The 22811-nt window shown below is 38.8% G+C and overlaps 2 protein-coding genes across 3 annotated transcripts; both read right to left on the reverse strand.

Moving 5' to 3' along the window:
• Nucleotides 1-3472: 3472 nt before the first annotated feature.
• LOC139149241 (uncharacterized) lies at nt 3473-8396 on the reverse strand. Of its 2 annotated transcripts, none has more exons than XM_070720862.1 (2): nt 8081-8396; nt 3473-6210 (listed from the first exon to the last, which is right to left on the reverse strand). In XM_070720862.1, the coding sequence occupies exons 1-2, from the start codon at nt 8124-8126 to the stop codon at nt 5096-5098; spliced, it is 1161 nt and encodes a 386-aa protein (XP_070576963.1). In that variant the 5' UTR covers nt 8127-8396; the 3' UTR covers nt 3473-5095. The 2 variants fall into 2 exon arrangements, with proteins under 2 accessions (XP_070576963.1, XP_070576962.1); XM_070720861.1 differs by lacking the exon at nt 8081-8396 and adding an exon at nt 6854-7207.
• A 6192-nt stretch (nt 8397-14588) lies between these two features.
• On the reverse strand, nt 14589-22693 carry LOC139149242 (regulator of microtubule dynamics protein 1-like). The gene is made up of 8 exons (XM_070720863.1): nt 22261-22693; nt 19719-19887; nt 18798-18909; nt 17805-17941; nt 17347-17424; nt 16164-16316; nt 15679-15759; nt 14589-15316 (listed from the first exon to the last, which is right to left on the reverse strand). Exons 1-8 carry the CDS (start codon nt 22566-22568, stop codon nt 15257-15259), a joined length of 1098 nt encoding a protein of 365 aa, XP_070576964.1. The 5' UTR covers nt 22569-22693; the 3' UTR covers nt 14589-15256.
• Between the last annotated feature and the right edge of the window lie 118 nt (nt 22694-22811).

The following is a 22811-nucleotide window of genomic DNA, read 5'->3' on the forward strand; positions in this document are numbered from 1 at the left end:
CGTGTGTCCGTCAAATTAGATGTTATTGTTGGTATTGTTGTTGCTTTTGTCATTGTCGTCGTCGTCGTCGTCGTCGTCGTCGTTGTTGTTGTTGTTGTTGTTGTTGTTGTTGTTGTTGACTATCGAATTGTAGTCCCGACCAGAGTTTGTCAACAATACAATGCTCATGACTAATTTACAATGTTAGCACTGCTGATACTTTTCAATTTAGCATACTTTTAGAAAATGAAGATGATAATGTACTTGCTTTCTGAACAAAAATAATGACAACCCTGTCAAAAGTCACAGCCATAGGCCCTTCAGGAAACCTCAGCCGCTATGCCATTTCACTAAATATGAAACTCTGATATGACTGCTGCATTCTACCACAGACGAAGTGACTCTACTGGATAACAATCTCCTTCTCTCCTTTGTCCTCGACTATATACTCCAATGCATTTTCTCTCTCCCTTTCTCCTTCTATGAAACAAAAGTTGATGAAAATAATTACTTTTACGACATTATTTACAGAAATCTTTGACATCATCCGATCGCTGAGAATACCAAAGCGAAGAGAAAACTGACCTTCAATCTGTATGGCTAACATGTGCCATATTGTTACTGCACACACTCTCTCTCTGTCTCTCTCTCTCTCTCTCTCTCTCTCTCTCTCTCTCTCTCTCTCTCTCTCTCTCTCTCTGTCTGTCTGTCTGTCTGTCTCTTTCTCTGTCTGTCTGTCTGTCTGTCTGTCTGTCTGTCTGTCTCTCTCTCTCTCTCTCTCTCTCTCTCTCTCTCTCTCTCTCTCTCTCTCTCTCTCTCTCTCTCTCTCTCTCTCTCTCTCTCTCTCTCGCGCGCGCGCGCGCTGAGATAATCGATGGTAAGATCTAATGCACAATTCTCTAGAACTGATAACCAGAGATGCGCAGACAAGAAAGTGAGAACACAGTAATTACATTTCGCAAATTATTGTGAAATATGAAAATTTGTCCATAAAAGGTTGACTCGTGACTCAACAGTACTTCATTTTCAACCTCAATCAACACCAAAAGCTTTTTTTTTGTCTTAGAATTATCCATTCGAACATCATTTCTCGTTGATAAAGTCACAATTGTCTGATTCATATGCGGGGCAGCTAATGTTCGTTACTATGGACAGGAACTGTGAAAGCCTGTCTGTCTGACGGTATTTTTTAAGTTAGGAGAAGGAATATGACGGAATCATATAAACGAAAGGAATCGTTGCTCGCCGTTAGAAATGTTGAAATTGTTATGGAGTCTTCTTGACCACTTTTACACGTTTGTATCACGTTTTCAAGTTCCCATGACGTAATGTGAGAACTCATAAAAATCTGTTAATTAAAATCGGACCAATATTGTTAACGTCATTCATATACGCAACAACAGTGACGACATGTGACGTCATGTCGACGATGGAGGCGCTTCATACCTCATGTGAAACGTGTGAGGTGAGGTAAATAAAAGTCACCTTACATTTCCTTTCAATGATCGGTTTACGCAGTTTGTAGAGGAAACGCGCAAGTTAAGGAATCTATGACAAAGTTTAATATACACTCTCGCTCTATGAGACTAATGGGAAGAAAATTACCAGCTGATGATCTTACACAAATGGTTTGTTCTTTTCAACGCTGTGACGTTGGACCTTCTCCTCATTGTTTGTTCCACTTTTAACCAGGCGGGAAGAGCAAAATCGCTATTTCAGCACCCCACTTTCTGCAGATTCTTCAAAATCAAATGTTCATAAACGGTTACGTCATGACGCAAACATCAAGTTGCAAAGATCGGAATGGTTCTCGATTAGACCTAATATTTCAACTTATCTTAGAATCTACACAAGAATCCTAGATTTTTGTTTCATGATTCCTTGATTTTAAATGATAAGAAGTATTTGTGCGCTCAAAATCAGCAAATACTAGAACGTTGTGACACTTAAGTTATCGCCTTCGGTTACTCTACTTATAATGTACCTTTGATGTTGTGTTTAATATCAATGAGACTCCAATCTAAATCATGGACTACTAACATAACGCTAGTGATATCTCAGTACATAACGACGTTATTTCGAAAGTACAGCGACCTGTTTTGAGCCACAACATATAGTATAGACTAGTGAGCCTCAAAACATGGTCTCCGGACCCATTGTATACGACTTTCATTTATTTTGAAAGCTAATATCCTATTGACAGCACTGTTCTAGCACAAATATGCGCTTGGGCCTGCAATGTGCCGTTTTTGTTTGCGCACTTCGCACTCAGGAGACGCGTTGTAATGGTTCTACTCCGGAATAAAAGGACGCGATGCGTTCTACAGACTCAGTACGCCCAAATAATCACGTGATGCCGGTACAAACAAACCCACATGTGTACTAGCGCGTATAGAAATACACGTACGTCTATGCGCGTTTGCGCACATGGCTTTGTTTTGTACCGTGGTCGATTCGAATTCCGGGTTTGGCCTTGTAATTAGGATTGTGACGCTTCATCCGTTGTTATGACAACAAATGTTCTAGTTAAAAGTAAAATAAGAACGCGTTCGAATTACACCCCACTATCGTTCCATCAGCAACACTTCACGCAGGTCAACCGCCTCAAAAGATGGATCAACAAAACAGCCGTCTGCAGAAGGATGAGTTCGGAAACATCCGAAAATCCCGTTTACCCAGAATCCTGAATGTGTCTCCGACCGTGAAAGCAGAGGAAGAGCGGTTACAAAAACTGAAAAATGTCATAGAGAGCAACTATCAGTCTCAAATGACGATCCTGGAGAGGAAGCAACGGGAAATCGAAGAAAAGCTTCAGCGGGTGGAGTTGAAACGAACCAGCGAGAAAAGGTCGACGTTAAGCGACTCTCTCAGATTGAAAGAGGCTAGGTCAGAAGCAGCTACCTTGGCGAGGTTGGCTAGGAAACCTCTCCAACAGATCGGGGAAGTTAACGAAGACGATGTCGACAACACCGATGCTGATGCAGATGGTTCGAAGGGCTCAAGAGGCAGGCCCCCTCGTGTGCCATCCGCTAGGCTACGTCGGCTTCGCACACGTGGAAAAGCTGCTGGAATAGACCCCATCCAGGAATTGGTCGACCTTGGATTGAGACCCCCACAGTGCGTCTGTTCTAATGAGGGTTTCTTTTCCAGCATGGGAGCGCTTGAAGAAGAGAGGAATGAACCTGAACCGGCGCCCCCACAAGGTGAGACAAAGCGAAGACGCCCGCACAAGAAATCACACAGCAAGGGTAGGCGTGCCAGGTATGAAAACAATTCCAAGCCGAGCAACATAGAAGCGAAAGACTCCGTAACTGTAATGGCCGAGGAATCGGACGATTTGAATCTGTACAGGTACCTCAAAAGACCGCCCTCAAGGTGTGAAAATTACTCAACTGAAATGGAGAACTTCGATGACGACTCTGAGGTGTGGTAGTCTGAATAATACTGCGTATTATGCGTAGTGTATAATGAAAGAGAGACTTTACAAAAACAGTTAAGTCAACATTTTATTCGAGTGAAAAGAAGAAAGACACTGTTTATGTCCTCATCGCATGAAAAAACTGACACATTCTCTTAACCTTGTTTCGAAAAATGAGATGTACATCTGAACTCTTGGTCGAATTGAAAGTATATATACATGTATTATACAGTAAAGTTTTGTAATTTCAAACTGAGTGTAGATTTTTGCAATGTGCTCGAAAAAAACGTACATGTATCTTCAAAAGAGCCAATCTTTGATATCTAGACTGCACGCACAGTCAGTAAGTTAAACTGTACATCAGACGATCAGACGATTTCAAATACACGGCGCGTCCTGCAATCGATTTTGCTACTGACAGATGTCTAGAAAATGAACACCCTACACATCAACCACAGTCCCTCCACGCTGAATAAACTGATGAAAGTGATCTACCACTCTTTCCTTGCTTATGGCCTGCTAACGCTATGCATGCTCGACGACCTTTGACATGCTGGTGCCCCCCCCCCCCCCCCGCGCTACCGACATCGACAATGGTATGCATTTAAGCTGGCCTGGCGGACCGTCAAAGCTGCCGAGGTCGTTTCTATATACACATATTTCCCCTGGTAATATCGACAGCATTATGAAAACGTGACAGCAGGCTCATCAAGTCAATGGTTTCCCCCTTTGACTGTATACAAATATTTAGATGAGCTGTTTTCAAGTAGTTTAGACGAAACCAAAACGAGATGTAGGTCACACATTGCAGTCATCAAGATTATTCGGGAAAAAGTATGAAAGTATTGGCATTTGTAAAACGCATCGCTATTCATAAAGTGTTGTTACACAATGCAACACAGTAAGTGAAATTACGGGATGAGCAAACTGTATTGCGCCATTGTAAAATTGTTAAAACATTCCCTTTTTGTTTTGTGCCTGCCAACTGTGTCTCAAATTAAACGACCGGCAAAATTAAGAAACGGCAAGAAAGGGATAATAGCTATACTTAAGATAGACTTAATTCTTCTTTGAAATTTACATCGCTTAATTTTGCACTGTTATTACGATTAATGTCCGTTACATTAATTTTTAAAAACCTTCAACCTTCTTTGAATGCCAGAGAAACCAAAGTGACGTTGAAATAGTGTAATTTTACTTATTCAAATGTCTTGACTATCCAATACAAGACTTTTTACAACATGTTTGCGGCTATGTAAGGAGGATTTGCGTTTCGTAATCGACTTACTAGGTACATAAATTCTCACTACGTTGTAGAGCTCAGTCTACTGGTTTCGCGACTGTTGTGACAGTGAGGTATGCGAGCTTCCGAGTGGTCAGTTTTAAAACACTTTACTGTATTACGCCTCACAATCATTGCCACGCAGTTTGTGCGATATCTGCAAACACGGATGGAATATTACTCTGATGTTGAATATAAGAGAAACGAAAACATATTTTTTTTAAAAAAATACTGATAAGTATATATTTAATGTATCCTTAAGATCCTCTTCCGAAATGTTCTGCGTTCTATCTGCTCTTGACCACGGCTCGTTCTCTCAACAAACTTAAACGGCAGTATCGCTAGATACAATAATACGCCCTGTCAGTAAAGCTGTACTAATGTTTATCCTTGGTGAAACCGTGTAAATCCTTTATTTACTCCGTATCGGCATGCAACGCTGGTAATTTCGTATTACTGTCGCCTTCACTGTTTGCCAAAACCTCGTTATACAGTCTGTCAGCTTTAGCGTGTGAGTGACTTTTTATCTTCAAACCGAAGTCCATGGCCTTAGCACCGTGATCGACGTGGCGTCTCTTAACTTCCCTGGCGCGACGTAACCAGTTTTCGCGACTGGCCTCTTCCCTCGTCGCATATTGAACCGTCGGGAACGACACCCGTGATCTGTGCATTACGTTCCTCTCCCTCCGCTCTTCAATCGATTCCCTGCCGTTTCGTTTGTCGGTCATCCGGGACGGAGCGATTAAACTGATCTTGTTCAGACTAACATCGCTGTCAGCCTTCTTGAGGCAACCCTTCAGCGAGCTTGTCTTACTTGATGACGTTTGATCGCCATTTTCTAACCCCTTTGTGAATTTTATGTACTTTCGATTTCTCGGATGTACAGCTAATTCGGGTAAAAAACTGACGCGAAACTTCGATCTGTCAGCGTTCTCCTCGTCTCTGGCAGCCGGTTTACCGTAGATCTGTTTCGCTCTTTCGTATTTCGGGCCATCGTCAAACGGGTTTGTCCACATTTTCAGTCGATCTCTCTCGAGAGGCGGCAATCTGAACTCTAAATTGACCTGTTTGAGCAATCCATTGACGTTCCTCTGTGTTATCGTCTGTCGAGCCTTCCTGATTTGAGATTCCGTTCTCTCCTCATCTCGATATGTGTCAGAGACATCTCTAATTTCGCCCCTCAAGACAAACTTGTTCTTGTCATTCCTGCGTTGCAGCTCTTGCGCTCGTTCTGTCAAAGTGGATTTCAGTTTCTCCTTGTAGCCCTCCAGCAGATCCAGCGAGCGACGAAGACGTTTTTCCTGCTTCCTAAACTTACACACCTGAAGGGATTTTTCCACTTCGAGTTGTTTAAGTATCACGTCCAGTCTTGTTTTCTCCAACTCATTTATGAGCGTCGCGTCGAAGTGCATTCTTCTTCTCCTGTTCACCAGCAACGCATACCTGTCCTGCAGAGCGCCTCTGAGACCTTTGACGTCGCCGTTGCTCGACTCGGAGAGTGCGCATGCCTCAAAAGGGTCCGGATATTCACCTGCAATTTGCACAGGAAGTGAAAGTGTTAGAATCGCAAAAAAGTGATAGTTAAATTATTCATGAATAAGTTACCAAGGACCATATATGACATGTGTGAAACTCACACAAACCCTCTTCTTTAAGCGTCTCAAACTTGAACTCTAGAGTAGTTTTAGATTGTAACCAGGTTAACAGAATGACTTTCCCTAACTGTCGACAAAAGAAATTTTAATAATGTTGACGCGCCCCTAAAGTTACAATGGTTGGGTTACGATGTCCGCCATCATGAAAGCCCCAAGGCAATTATCGTTAAAATTTACGGTTTTACGGCAATGGCGGCGGGTTTAACGACGGAGGTGAACACTTGACTTGGACCAAACATTGCAGCCTTGGTGCCGGCACTTCGTTTTGTCTCGTTGAACACTTGTAAAAATCGACCGTATGATGTCGAAAGAATGTGACTCGACAAGGTAAAAAATTGATTAGTGTTACACATCCCCCAATATTCCAGTAAGGTTACACTGAGTCAGAAGTATCGTTTTAGTTCAAAAAGTTTGAAACCATGGCTGCCAAAATTGTGTTTTTATGTGTACGTGTTGTCGACTTTGACTTGCCATAGTCGTACAGACCACAAATGAATCTGGTGAATGCGTCAGCCATACCCTCCATCCAGATTACGGGCCCTTCGTAGTCTTCGTCGAGATCTACAGCGCTAACAACGTACGGGAAGAACCATGTCGACGGTTTCACAACAGCTCCTTTCAGCTGTGACTTGGCGGCTTCCAATCCCAGGGATTGATCCGGGGCTTCGAATAGGATTTCTGGCATGATGAGGTGAATCGTCCATGACACCGAAAGACTTCTTCAGCGGACGTGCGCATTGCCCGTCCCGGTCGACGCTGCAATAAAACTTGATTCGGACCAGGACAGTGGCGGTGAAAACGACTCTTTAAACTCGATACCCGTTGCTTATTGTGACGTTGACAACGCTTTGTCGAGTCCTTTCAGGGACCGATCGATTCTACCTATCAGGACTTTTGTATTGAAACCAACACATTTACTAATAAATGAACTGAACGTTACGCAAGTGAACAATTCCTCCGACTCTGAATTATTGAATCACGACTCTTCGCTTTGTAATGCACAGAAAAGACGAGCCTGGCACGAAAGATTCCTGAATGGATGGCAACAGAATTATCGATTCATACTTTTATGATGGTCATAGTGGTGCCAAATGATTTTTACCGCTGTGTAAAACTTTGATTTCTAATACATATCACTAAAATTCCCATTAATCAAAAACAACACTATTTGAAGAGAGTGCTATCAAACTTTCTTCATGCTTCAGATGTTAGGACTTCGGCTTTTCTTTCTCAATGTATGCAGCAGAGTACTACATGCTGTTTAGGTTAGGATACGATGACAATCGAATCCAGAGCAGTGAAACTGTCAAAGTTACTTTGCCAATATCATGTAATTCAAAAGTTAGCATGGAATGCGAATTTCCTATCAGTCGATATTATCATTTGTCATGGTTGTCGTACTTTACTTCAGATGTATATGAAGGATGTCAAGCTGCAACTATCATCATCATTATCATCATCATCACCATCATCATCATGACTTTCATCGCCCTTATGGTAATCAGGCACACATTACAATTACAGAAGCAGTTTTTTAAAAGGGGCTAAAACTATATTCATCTACGACAGCAAGAATCTAAGCAGATTGTAAAAATCTCGGCTAACTTTTTATGCAGTCGCCTTGTTTGTAGTTGCGAACACCGACTGACCGGTGCAAACTAGCGATAAGTGTGTCAGCTCTCAAGATTTCGTCGCCAATGGCCACAACTGCGAGTGCTAAAGTGATCGCTTAAAATTGCTGATTACCTCTTTTTAACCATTTGTACGAACTCGAGCTCTGGTGGCAATACATCTTGCAGTTGTTACGACAGCCGACGGGCCTGCTCCTATAAAGTAAACTGAATGTTCCAAGTCTAGACTCTAAGAGCTCTTGCCAGGGCCTATCCTCGATGAATAGGGTGCTTACACGGATGTCTCACAGTCGAATATGCTGCCAGTACAAATCTTGACTCAATATAGGAGCACAATGGGAATGTTAAATTCTGTCAATGTCGCGGCCTAGCTGTAGTATTCCAACAAGCATTGGCAAATTGCAGTGATTTCAACGTGATATCTGTCTGCCCCTGTTTGTTTATTCAGTCTTCAGTGATCACTATAAACTCACGGAGTATTTGGTGTACACATAGGAACAAGGGCCACCGGACACTCGCCTTTTGACAGTCGATCAATAACAATGCGTAACGCAGTATTCGATATTACATTTCAGCGTAGCACCGCTGATCCCATTCTTTGAAAGAATGAGAAATGGCAAGAGTGTATTATGTAAAATGACATGGATATATGCGGTGCTTTTGGCAGGATTAATTGTTGTTTTTCCTCCTTGCATATATCTCACACTGCAAAGCTGGATTTCTTGAACTTGGTAGTTTTAATCGTCACGCTGTTGACCGTGCAAATCGGATATGGAAAGGTCAAACTCGGCTTTTGTACCGATGAGGTTGTTACGATCTCCCTGGATATCCGCGACTCCTTCAACGTTAAATCTTCTTGCATTATAATTTCTATAAAGACCATAATCTCATAGTTCATAAAAGAATGATTTAAATGATCAAACGACAACAATAGTCCAGTCTGACAGCAGCAGCCTGATACCAAGCTCTACAAACAAAATATGCTTCTACAAATTAAACTGGAATGCTGCTCGACGGTTGACTTGGAAACAAACATTGAATATGAATCGTGAAAATTGGTTATCAGGTCAAAGGGTAAGCTATCAACATTTGTAATATTTGTTCAATTATCCATGCTGTAACAGTGAAAATAAACCTCCGTCGGCCTTTGTAACCGAATGAATGAGAAAGTGCATTTTCGTTATTTTCTAATAAAAACAGAGACAGGAAATGTGAAAAGTAGCCTGAGACTAGGGACTACATACGTGTTTGCCTAGCAACCAAATGGAGTGTATATACGTCATAGAAAATGCGTCTTTAAATTAGGGAAACAGTTTCTTTCTTCTTTTTACCAATCATTGTTGGGTTTTATTGATATGGTGTTACGTCTATACTACGGTGACAAATTTATCAGGAATTGTTAACCGAAAGAAATATTTTCCTTCATGTATGGATTTTATAAACATTTCAATGGCTTCGTCAAAATTTGCTGATGAAGTAACGGTATATTATACCATATCAAACAATATCCGAATTCTTGCCTTGTGATTGTAAAGTTTCGCTGAGAGTGATTCGCCCCAATACATCTGAACATTTAAGCCCCGTATTACTTCTCTGAACGAGGTTTTCATGTTTTCAGGTGTGTTGTTGTCGGTTTACTTCACCCTCCAGTTTGTATCGTCACACTTCAACTGAATCAATGCTAACAACAACACTCGTTGGAGAGTCGTATTCAACAGGTTCTGCAGCATCACGATTAGGAATTACAGTTTTGATGGAGGGAACACTAGTGATTTTAAATTCCTCAAAGTCAAACAATTTAATTCCTGAGACTTTCCATGCAAATAATGTTCTCTTCTGTTCAGGCAACTTTTAACAAAGCACTCTATCCGTGAAGAAGACATAATTACTCTACAATACATGAACAGCGTTTACGTCATTATGAAAGACCACTTCATCAACAATGGTATATCATGTTTATTTCAACGACGACTGTCAGAGTTTTTTCCCTTTCATACACCTGTTATAAATTAACACATGGACAGTTATTATGCCTTTAGAAATCGTGATACTATCGTCTGTGGATCAAGATCGTTCCCTTAAAGGGCCAGTAGTTGCAACTGTTGATGATTTTTTCCCCTGTTTTCATTTTTAATTATGTCAGTAACAGTTTCTTGTTCTCCTCTCTCGAGATACACATAATGCAGCTTGTCAACTCAGCCTGTGCTTGTGTAAACTGCATTGTTATTGAGAAGTGAACTCTAGAATTCAAATGTAACTGATGCATTTTATACGTATAAGGCGCTCTGTCGGTGAGCAGAGGTTTTCCATCATGCTTTGAGGAGTAGACAAGAACTTTCAATTGACATACAAAGCAAAATAACGAAAAAAATCGTAGAATGTTACTGCTACTGGCCCTATTATTGTGTCATTGATAATGTAGGTGCGGTCCAACAAACTCTCCTTTCCAACAACAAATTGACAAGAAAGCGTCTACCTCAAGAAGTCTATCAGTTATCTCACTGTGGTCGCATATTTGAAATCGATGGAAGACTATTCTCTGTTGAACCTAAACCGAATTTATCGGCGTCGATCGAGCTGCCAAAGCAGGCAACTGAGAGAAGAAATCTCAGTATTGATTTCGCAAATAAAGAGCAATGAAATGGTGGCATATTTAGACATGTTTAGAACAGGTTATATTGCCAGTGAGATAATTCAACATAATAGGTTTTATCGGAAGATCAGAATGTAGTATGACCTGGGTCGTCGTTTTCAATCCTATCCACGTATATCTACTTATAATGCTAATGGTCAATTTTGATGATAAATGAAGCCATTGGCTACGTAACCACAACAATGTCAAAACATCTGCAGCATCGCCCTCTGATGCGAATAAATATCGAATATGAAATGTAGAATGTACGTCTCGAGTGAAAGTGGCCTGTATAAATAAATATGAATTAACCCCCACCCCGTCTTCATCCCGATTTAACTCACCTTCTGCTTCTGGATGCTTCACAAGACAAGATAGTGGATTGGTGTGTAGTCAAGTCTAGGGCGGTTTTTTGTCGATCTAGGTTCCCACGAGTATCAGACCTGCCAATATGTACCACCTTTCAACTTACTGGGCAAATTGACGATATTAAAGCCAGCAGCTGACGATATACTTTTGAATATTTTATGTTTCCTGCATTGTAATGACTGTATGTGGCGACATCCACCGCCACTCACCTTAAGAGTTCCGTACCGTGCTTGATGACGTTACTGCGTCTTGGGCAATGCTCTGCGACACCTGCGCCGCTCTCCTTGTCACTTCCGAGTCGCAGTCTACAAGTCGACAGAGGAGACTCCATTGCAAGTATTTATAGAATGGACCTTTAGGCATTGCCTTCTCTCTAAAATCTTTCACGAACGGTCAAGTTTGGCGAAACGAATTCAGCAAGCTCGACTAGTTTGCCCGAGGAAAGGATATAAATTGTGTGATACAAGTATTTGTACGAACAGTTTTATAGGCAACTCAGGATGAATTTACTGCATAATGCATTGAGTTAAGAAATTCGTCAGGCAAGCACTGGCTGTACATTATTCGGTTATCCCAATATTTTCTATTATCATGTTTATTTATTATTGCTGTTAGGTCATGGCTATCAAGAAGAAAAGCAACAGCTGAAAGAACAATTGCCAAAACAATATAAAAGTGGAGCGAGTGAGAAAGAAACACGGACAGCTTTCAATAACCCAAAACTACATCTTATCGGGTGTTGATAGATAAAGGATAACCATCAAAAGTCAAAGATAAACTTCGGTCATTCACATTCACATTTTACATTCGCGACTTTCCTACGTCTTTTCTAGTCCGTGGAGGCTGCTATACGGCACTTTTAATGGAGGATATGTAAATGAGTGAGTAACTTAATATAGGCCAGATTTATACAGTCGTGGAAATTAGTTGGGAAGTCGTATTTTTCACACAGAAGAATGTCATTTAAAATGAGGAAAAGACCTACAAATGTGTTTACAGAAGTTAAAACGTTTGGGAATGATACACCCACATTCTCATTGTTGATGATATTTCGGCATCACGTGACCAAAAAAATTGCTTTGAACCCGCTCATTCGCACATGTTGTAAGCTTTTCATTGAAATATGATAGCCCGAAGGCTATCATTATACCCCCGCCGCGAAAGGCATATTTTGTGTTTTGAGAGGCTTAGAATCACTTATAGCTTAGTCATATACTTCCATTAAAAAAAACCCAAAAAACCAGCGTCATAAAAATGCCCTTGTCAGCAACATAACACATTTAACGCACAGTATGAATTTATATTAAAATCGTATGAACAGTGAAAACTCTGGTTTGAAAACTTGCAGCACTGACATGGAAAACGGTAAAAGCGATCGTTTTAAAGATTTTTAAGGTAGAACGCACCTCGGGGACAGACATTCGGACTCTAAAACTTTTACAATTCTCTTCTGATATACCACATGTGGGGGTTCCTTTTAAAGCTCTGGTGAAAGAAAACTTTTCACCGGCTTAGTTTTTCGAAATTCGAAAATTTTTATTTTTCTAATAGAGTTAACACAGGGATGGCAGCCATTTTGAATTTCTAATATCGGTAAATCTTGGGTAATTTGTTTCTCTTGTACCAAAATTTGCACGGTGACCCCCTATTTTATTCTTGATTTTGAAAGAGAATGATTGAAAGATTCCTTGAGGAAAGTTAGAGCAAAAGTTTAAGTCTTTCACTTTCGAGGTGCATACTATTTTAAATTGCTTGAAACGTGACCCTTGTGTGAGCAATAGCAACAGCATGTTTTATACAAGTTCCAAAGATGTCTAGAATCGTTTTTAAAAGTCTACAAGAGCTATAACATCTTCAGTCCAATACGAAGAGACCACAGAATGCTGTTTGAAGGGGAGTTCACAGTTTCAATTAATACAATGTGCAAGTTTACCTATAAGCCTCAGTGGCTTTCACCTCTCACTAACAAGCCTTGTCTAGTAAACAAAAACAGAGTCTTTGCGAATATGACCCGGGGTCAAAATGCCACTAAGGCCAACGTTCACTCTACATGTGGACGAGTGATCCCCACTTACCCGTTCTGCAGGATAAGCTTGCATCTAGGCTATTAGTTACATGTCAACAAACACCCATTTTCCACATCAAACAATGTAGAATTACCAGGGGCTGCGTTAGTGTAAACTTAAAGTTATTGGTCACTAAGTGCCGCACAATGAAGCAAGTTATACAGTCAAACATGTTAGCAAAAACATTTCAATAGTCCATTTTATTTCAGTAGATGCATACAATCGCTTAATCTCACATGTTAATGGTTCCACTGCCTTGATATATAGAATTTACATCTTTAGATTAGAATTGCCTGACATCGACGGTCAAAGGTCAAAGGTCGTTGGAAAGTAAGGCAACTGATGCACAGGACAGAGTTAGAGTAATAGCCTTTGCAGTCCTTGCATTGTCAATACCATGACCAGTGCCGTTGCCATGGTGATACCTCCTCTTAGTAGACAGCAGATACTTTTATTTTACTGATGGATCAATGTTAAAAGTGTCATTACATATCATGTCTTATTCACATTTTAAAAATTGTCTTCAGACAGTAGGGTCTGTAAAGTTTGCTGCACTTTAATAAAGATTTCAAGGAAATGGACTGCATTACTTAGCCATGGTGGTAATGAGTGATTGGTGTACAATTCATTATGGCAGTGTGTTTTCTGTTCTACAATGAATTCCTACAGGACTCAGTAGGGAACAAGTTGTAATGCTCTATCATATTTTATATTTTTTTCTTCTTGAACTCCCTGAAGTATACTGAAATAAAAATCAGCTGCCTTTGTTATCATGTATAGGCACAGTCTGCAGTGCTATTGTTGATAAATAAATTTTAGTCCATTCTCAATTCAGTTGTCAACCACGTTGGATAAAACACATGTACAAGTTTTGTTTGACAAGTTGAACACTTGGCATCAAATCATTTTGGAAGGAAAAACAAGGAACTGTATTTTGCATACAGAAAAAAAATTATGGAAAATCTATTAGAGTTTTAAGAACAGTTGATTTCTGTCTTGACAGTGGAGTGGTCTTGTTAGACCCAGTCTACGATTGTGCTTTCTTTGGTCTTTCATTACTGCCACTAATTCTAACTTTGTAAATTGTCCTTTGCATTGCAACACATGGCATAGTATATGGTATGAGTGAGTAAGAAAAAATACATGTATGTTCGAAATTTTGAAATGTACATGTGGGAAAATGGTCAAAATTAAGGAAATTAAATATCACACAAATCTATTCTTCAACTTATATTGATATATATATATATATATATATATATATATATATATATATATATATATATATATATATATATATATAAATCTATACAAGAGCAGTGAAAGGGGTGACAATTCAAGGAGTGATGGGAAAAGGGAGTCTGCTTTCCTACTATAGATTTACTTGATGTATTCAAGTGAAAAGATCTGAGGATATATCCCTGGGAGACAAAGAAATTAAGAGTTTATATTTCACCTCTACATGGCTGCGACAGGAACTTTCATGATTGGCTACGACTGTACTGAGGAAACCAGTATTTCATTCACACTTTTGGGCAAAACGTTTCAACCTTAGCCCTGTATTGATATTTATTTGCAATCTGAAAAGCATGTTTACTGTGTGTATTTTTTATCAGCATAATAATCCCTTTGTACTACAATTAAAGCATTTTGTGATGGGAGATGATTTCAGGTAACAGATGCAAAAATTGGTGTCTTTACATGTATATGTCATTCTGATTGGCTGTTACTTCATAGAAGGAATATCTAAGGGTCAACTTTTATTTTTGTAAATATCCTCTGCTAAAGAAGAGCAAGTTTGCTCTCCAGTACTGATAAATGTCTTGTACGTATACAAAACTGGTTATATCATTCTAGTACTGGAGGAAGATTGTTTGACTGACAAAGGAAAGTTTTGGACCAACACTATACAGAAATTTCTATTTCCTACAGTTCACTCCCCTCTTACAGATTAAACTCACTATAAAAAACTTCTCTATGCTATATATGGCTGTTTGTAACAGTATCCAAAGAAGATTTACTTTCCTAATTCTTGGACACAATTCTGGGGTAGATTTATTTGGGAATATACACATATGTTGGAAATAAACCTGACATTGATGCAAATTGTTTTAAAACTTCAGTATTTTTTACACATCTTTATAAAACAATATTGTCTTCATTGTCCAATAATATGTACACTGACAAAAAACGGAAGGCAAATAAAAAACTTAACATGGACATTCTAGTAGTAATCTCTGTATTTTTCCATCAACTCTTCTGCTTCTGTATGTGCTTGCCTTTCCTGAAAAAAAAGACAAAGGGTGAAAGTTAAAATAACTGTGACATTTTCATTAGAAGCGGCAGTTTACTTTTGGAAACCCCTTAGGGCACACTTTTATCAATTTTCTAGAGTACACAGGAGGCTTTTACAGCTCATGCATATATTTAGCAGGATTGTTAGGGCATTCTGATTTGTGAGAACTGACTTGATTGACCATATAGCAGATCCTGTAATGTTCAGGTAATGAATGCCAGCACAACTTGCCACCATATGTGATTTGAAGTCTATGACACATCAAGGGAGAATGAATGGTCACAGTCCAACAATTCAAATATCTAGATTCATTATTGCATTACAAAGAAACAAGACGTGTACAATATTACCTCTGGGCTCTCACTTGGCATCAATAGACACTTCTCCAACCACATCCTTGCATAAACGTATGACGCTTTTTGAATATAACACTGCAATTTCAAGAAAAGCGAGAGAAATATTGCAATAAAAAGTCATGTGATCCATGTTTGCTTTCAAAGAATCAATTAAAAAAATGGTTAAGTTGGCCCTAACATCATGATAAAAACTGTAACTTGCTGGCTCTTAGCATGTATCAAAACCTAGATGTCGTCTCCCACTCAACTATAAATTGACAAATCATCCAAGAATTGTGTTGCGAATTGTAGTTCATCATGAACACAATGACAGCACAGAGCAAATGAAAATTTTACCCTCTCGTACAATGTATAGCTCACTAGTTAATACTCCTTGATACTTAATATCTTTACACCATACAGCAAAACATGTAAGCCGATAGAACTAGTGTTTGAATTTGTCCCAGAGGCACAAATCTATTTGTGTACATCAATCCTACCTTTGCTAGATATAATGAATTAGTTTTCCAAAAGCCTGGTTCCAGCTCTTCTGCTTGCAGGAAGTAGTCCAGGGCCTGATCCACTGTGGCTGTAGGGGGTGTAGCATATAATGCAGCTGCTGCTTTCCTTTCCAGCCAACTTAACTGTGCTACCTACAGGGACAATAGATAAATAGTACAGAGCTACATTTAGCTGAATGCATTTAATTCTGGTTGTTTTGTGTTTTTTCGCTCAGATAAGTAAGTAAATCACAACAGTAGGGCAGGTATTTGAATCAATGTTTCAAACACAGAGATTTTAAGGCAGGCTACCAATAAACTAATCTATGTGCAACTTTTAACAAAACATTGCTCAAGGAAAGTATTACCTGTCACTGCTATTTTTATACAAATGAAAAGGTACATACATAAAGTGACCTACAACATTTTCCAACAATCAAATATACATCCTTGAAATTCAGAGTACATTTATACCGGGCAAAAACTGAAAGTTGCAGTGTACTCTATGTACATGTGAAGTTGCCGTGATACAACCACACTATAATTACACACTACATTCCATCAAAAGTAATATTGTTTTACGATGTCATTGAAATTTGCATTTTACTTCAGCAGATCAAAGATTCAATCTAAATTTTAGACAAAAATATCAAATCAATTATAAATGTAAACACACAATTACATTATATGACTAACTCAAAATATAATTCTCATATCTGACTTTTTTCACACTATTTTTACGTATGCTCTTCTCAGTGGGGTGACCATACACTGGTTATAAATTGTATAAATAGGTCGGGGGGGGGGGGGGGGGGGGGGGGGGGGAAGGCGTGCAACTCTCTTCAGTATTCAGAGGACCCTGGACCAGAGACATCATAAGACCAGGTCTTGCAGTATGGTTTGCTAATCTTGCATACATTCCTTATAGTACATGTGCATCACAATTTATTAAATGGTGCATTGGACCTGTGAATCACGAGATCAACTTTTTTACCACCATCATTTGGCAACGAACCCATTACTGTTAATGGTGATTGTGGACCTGTTTACAGGGAATCGGGGCAAACACATTAAATGGCCAAAGTATAACATTTGGCGGCCTAGACCTACTATCACTGGACTTTCTTGGCCCTGTACGTATTTCATTTAGTTTGAAAGGTTTTCAATGTCATAAACAACTCACCTCATAACACCATCTGCCAAGAAAATGCCTGAGAGCTGCCTCGTTGGGTTTTAGCCGTATCGCTTTTTCTATATGGTCCTAGAAAACACAGACAGAGTATGGACACAAGGAAAGACACTGTTTCAAAGGGAGGAGATCAAATTTTGTGGAGATGTTGGCAAGATCAAATTTTGTGGAGATGTTGGCAAAATTATTAATGTACCTGTACAAATATATACAATCAGGCACAGACACTGTAATTTCTTCAACTAATGTATGAGTGAACAAATTATGCTTGAAGAGTTTTCAAAATTGTGATTGCAACACAAATGCTGAAGCCATTTGGACTACTCTGTAAAAATTACACAGCTCAAGGGTTTTGTTACTGGCTAACATGACCATACTTGTGCAATATTTGTGTTCTACAGTGCCACTAGTGAAGCCACACTTGACATTTCCTTCTACACAGGGTGACTTACCTTGAAAATGAAACCATTTTTGATTTTTTGCTGAGTTGGTTCATATTCGCCGACACTCCCAAGGCACAGAGCATACCACTTGTGAGCATCAGAACTCTCATCATCTATTGTCAATCCCGTGTATGCATAGTCTTTCCCTGAAATAATCACGAGAATGGCGTCACACTTGATTTAATCAAAACATGGTTAACCAGTAACTTTACTCGTTATGGCAACGTAAGGGTACCTTTGCTGTGGTTATTCAGCAAAAGGTCAGCAAAACAAGGCACCTTTAAACGGATTTTACTACTGTTTGCTGAATTTTTGAGAATGGATTGCACAGTCTGACATACAAAAATTTTAGAAGACCTCTTGGAATGCCGCTACACATACACATATATCAATATTGCTCACACCATGGATGTCTCACCACTCACAATGGTTGGAACCTTTGAGAACAACCTTGGTTACCAGGAGATTGGATCACTTTATTTTGAATGAGAGGAATAGGACCTTATCTCAGTGTACTGCACACCAGGGGTAAGCAATCAAACAGGCTGAGGTCTGTGAACACCAGATTGTTGCCTATATTACAGGTCACTGAACTTGGCTGAATGACTATGAAATGTACAATGATTCCTTGAAGTATTTCAGTCTCAATCGATGCATATCCAGGTACACACTTTCTACACAGGTGAGTATATTTACCAGTGTAATCGTTATTGAATGAACAAAATAAGCGTAGTGCTTGGCCTCCACAAGATTTAATACTTAATATTAACATCATCAAATCAGTGATATACTACTTCCATTGGTCAGTGTTACTGTACTTGTTTCACTTGTCATTTCTAATGCGTACAACTACAATAATGAGGATGAGACAAAACTTGCTAACAGACTTCTGACCTTGACTTTGTGTGTATGTGAAATCTGGTAACACAATCTTCGAAGAGTTATGATTTAATTTGTAAGGACTTCACATTTATCTTACGGTTAGAAAAGTTTGCAACGTACCTGCATGTAAGAGTTCTTTCCTCTTTTCTGTATTTCCTTTGGCGCCCTCTATGTCACTAACCAGCATACACTGCCTTGCTAGCCGCCATAGAAATTCTACATTTTTAGAGTACTGAAAATGATCAAAATTTTCATGAACATTTTATCTGATGATATTCATACAACTTTATTACATGCCTCATATATCGAACGTCGCGCGCTCCATAGGATTCAATGGTAACTCACCGATGATGTTGCGGGCCGCATAGTCATCACTGGACTGAAAGTGAACCGGAACTATTTTCAACTTGAAAACTTTTGGAGGTGAAAGTCTTGAAATTTCATGTTTTGCACAGGAAATCTGGTTTTTGGAAAATTTTGCATAAAAAATATCGATCAACCGCATAACAGTAGTTTCATATATCAATGCGCCATTCGATGATGAAAATCGTTCTATTTCTGACTGTGGACAGTTTTTCGTCTAAAATGAAAATAAAGCATTTGACTATAATTTGCCAATAAAACGTAAATATTTTTGTGCAAACTGAGTAAGAGAGGCATGTAATATAATAAACACATTATAGCCCAAACAAGGGACTATGTACCCTCGGGCAGGAGACCATTTGCCCTCCTTACGTCGGGCAAATGGTCACCTACCCTCGGGCACACAGTCCATGTTTGGGCTATAATATATAGTATCTGCACATAAACATCTAAGAACAAATCTTCAAAAATATCTAAGAATGTTGGTTGTCCAAAATACAGATTGACGTTCAGAAGATTCAGTATTTCAAGAAATTTATTATGGATCTATCAAGTCCTGAACAAATGTCATCTGTCTGAAAACATTACATTGATAAATTGCTGCCGTATACAGACTTATGTTGCATTGTCATCATATTTCACATTTGCCAATTCAGCATACTATAAATGCTGGCTCACCTGTGGATAGTGTTCATTCAAAATTTCCAGGGCTTTGATTTTTTCTTCATCGTTACCCTTGTACAGAACCTCTACTTCTGTGAAGACATTCTTCAGCGTTTCATCTTCAATCTTTTCAAAGTCTTCCTGGGCATCCTTGTACAGAAGTGAATCTGGAGGTGTTGTGTACCTGTGAAACACATGGGAAAAACACACACACACAGTTATATGTACATGTCTGCTTCTTGCAGACTTTTAATTGCTCAAAAGAAAACTGATCTCCATTGTATGTTGTAACCTCCATGGACCAGTGGTATAACTTGTCTGGCGAAATAAACTCAAACTTTATGACTTTCCGTGACACATGTCAACACACAGGGCACAAACAAATTATCACGATAGCCTCTTCTTCATTAATATTATTATTCAGTGTGAGGAAATATATGGAAATATATGTTTACGTTGTCATAGTAGGATAGACAAGAAGTACCTATGCTGGAACGATTACCACACAATTGTAAAATGACATTGAAAATACATCAAGATTCAGTGAGTTTATGGAAATTTGTACATATAAAAAACCTAATTAAAACAACTGAATGATGCTGAAATTCCTGCAGATGTGTTATTATTTCATTTGTCTACTATTCTACATAAAAATTACAATAATGAAAATTAAGCTAAAACGTGTATTTACCAAGTAAACTTAATATCAAAGAACAACCATCTGATTCCAAACTTGAAATTATCTCCAGTTGCACCAAACCCAAAATCCATTTTCAGCATGTGTATCAACTAATGCAGACCAACATAACTGTCTCCCTAACTGAATCAAAACAAACTGTCCCACCCAAGTGGAGCACCTATGAATGATATGGTTGCTTTAGCTAAATAAATGGGATATTTTGTAGTTTGACTGCTGTCAAAAAGAGTGGTCAAACAACATTATAAAGTGATCTACGTTACTGAGCCATGACAGCCTACTTTCTTTTAACAAAAAAGATTAACTGAACAGCAAAATTAACAGGTATGACTCTCAAATGCAAGAATATCGCATCTATTTAATCTTTAATCGTTGATATTTTAACTTCAACTGTTAACCTCAAATGGCCTTTGTCCTACTACACCTTGGTTGCCCTTTGACCTTTGACTGCAGACATTGGCATATGGGTCAATATATTGTCATTCTATCTTCTAAAGTTCCTTACACTCAATAGCTTGTTGCATAGTCTTTTGTTCAATTTTCATAGTCTTTTGTTCAATTTTTCCCAGTTTTTTAATTTGAGTTTAACCCTCTGATATACAACTTGGCATAGTTCTTTGGTGTAGTTTTGTTATTGTGACAGTACATTTAAATTCAATATGTGCAAATGTTCAGATCTAACCCTTCATAACCACAAAGTGAGACATATCACAGTCCCTACATCATATTTGTCACATTTTGGAGCACTCCAATATTAAATGTCATTGGCAGTTTGTATTTAATATCAGTTTACAATATTTACTTCTATCAATAAGGTGTATTATAATTATTATTACATGATTCATATATTGAACATCACATGCAGCATAGGATCTAATGGTAACTTGTTGATGACGTGGCGGAACTATTTTCAACGTGACAACTTCAGAATTTGAAAATTATACAATTACATATAGTACATGGGAAATACCGTTTTTACAAAAATTATGCAGAAAAAAAATCAATAAACCGCATAACAGTGATTTAAATATGTCAATCTGCCGTTCAATGATGAAAATCTTTCTATTTTTTCAACAGAGTTTTGTCAAACGTAGCGATTAAAGCATGTGATTTTCATTTTTATGTAAACCAAAATATTTGGAATGAAAACTATGTAAGAGAGGCATGTAATAAAAACATTATAGCCCAAACAAGGGACTATGTACCCTTGACACAGGAGACAATTTGCCTTCCTTATGTCGGGCAAATGGTAACCTACCCTTGGGCACATAGTCCCATGTTTGGGCTATAATATATATTATTATTATTTTATCATCATCATTACTCCACTTGAATTATGTTTATATACTCAAATACTCTGTTATGATGAGGCTTTGGGAGGCTATCAAATAAAACTGCATTAACATTTTTCATTGACCCCTACAGTGAGTTACCTGGTGATGGCAAATTCATTTAAGAAAAAGAAAAACTAAAAATGTTACCCAGCTGGGTTATTACAATGAGGATGTCACAAGAAGTTCTTAAGCCAAAATGATAAACAAACTAAATGTTGATGAAGTGGTCATTAACTTTTTTATCACTGTATGTCATTTCGAGAAAGGGTAAAAACATTGAACTTGTGAGAAACATATCACAGTCCCATCTATCCAATTGCTGGTAGATTACAATTTTATATTTATTTTTTTACTTCCATTCGTTTTTAGTTATTCATTAGTCACTGAAATGCACTGGCAGTGCTGTTGGGTCCTGTATACAAAATGAAGAGTATTCCTTGAAAATATACAACGGATGTGGCATTTGTTTTGTTTCCTGACAGGTAAAGAAATGAACTTGTGATTTTGCAATATTACAGGATCATACCATTCAAGCGCTTCTTCGAATTCTTCTTCTTCATCGCCACTTGATGGATTTACGGAATGATACTCCGAACCGGCGGTACTGCTCCTACTGTACGCACTGTAACTATTACTCCTTCGTCTCGTTGAACTCGAATCCAATTTCAGCTTCATCTGCAGCCATTCCTGTCGTAGGTATTCCACAGCCGCACGAAGGCGACGGATTTCACTGAAAACGAGCCAACGGTCGACGATCAACGCGGTGCCCGCACCGATGACAATACCAACCCCTACGGCGGGGAGGTGTCGCCCGATGGAAATATCGGACAGCATAACCTAGTGAAAACGCTATTCAGTATTACTGAGAGATGTTCACATTACCCAGGTATTCTGTGTGTGACTCTGGATGTACACACTCTGCACCGAGAACTGACCTCGACCTCTGCGATTAGGAGTACACATTAACCGAACAAACTATCGATCATGAAATTTATTGGACTGGTTGGACCGGTGTCTAGTTCTGTTTTTCCGTCCTGAGGCTATTTTACGATGTACTCGTGCTATCAATAGATAAAT

Source organism: Ptychodera flava, chromosome 14, assembly GCF_041260155.1.
Source record: "Ptychodera flava strain L36383 chromosome 14, AS_Pfla_20210202, whole genome shotgun sequence".
In the NCBI taxonomy this organism is placed as follows: Eukaryota; Metazoa; Hemichordata; class Enteropneusta; family Ptychoderidae; genus Ptychodera; species Ptychodera flava.

Bases quoted from the DNA above. Each gene is read 5' to 3' on its own strand.
- LOC139149241 (XM_070720861.1), bottom strand. From the start codon at position 7,019: ATGCCAGAAATCCTATTCGAAGCCCCGGATCAATCCCTGGGATTGGAA. The intron at 6,211-6,853 runs GTATGGCTGACG...TGCAAATTGCAG, and splicing joins GCCCGTAATCTGGATGGAGG to GTGAATATCCGGACCCTTTT.
- LOC139149242 (XM_070720863.1), bottom strand. From the start codon at position 22,568: ATGCTGTCCGATATTTCCATCGGGCGACACCTCCCCGCCGTAGGGGTT. The intron at 17,942-18,797 runs GTACGTTGCAAA...TGATTATTTCAG, and splicing joins GAAAGAACTCTTACATGCAG to GGAAAGACTATGCATACACG. The intron at 15,317-15,678 runs GTAATATTGTAC...CTTTTTTTTCAG, and splicing joins TGCCAAGTGAGAGCCCAGAG to GAAAGGCAAGCACATACAGA.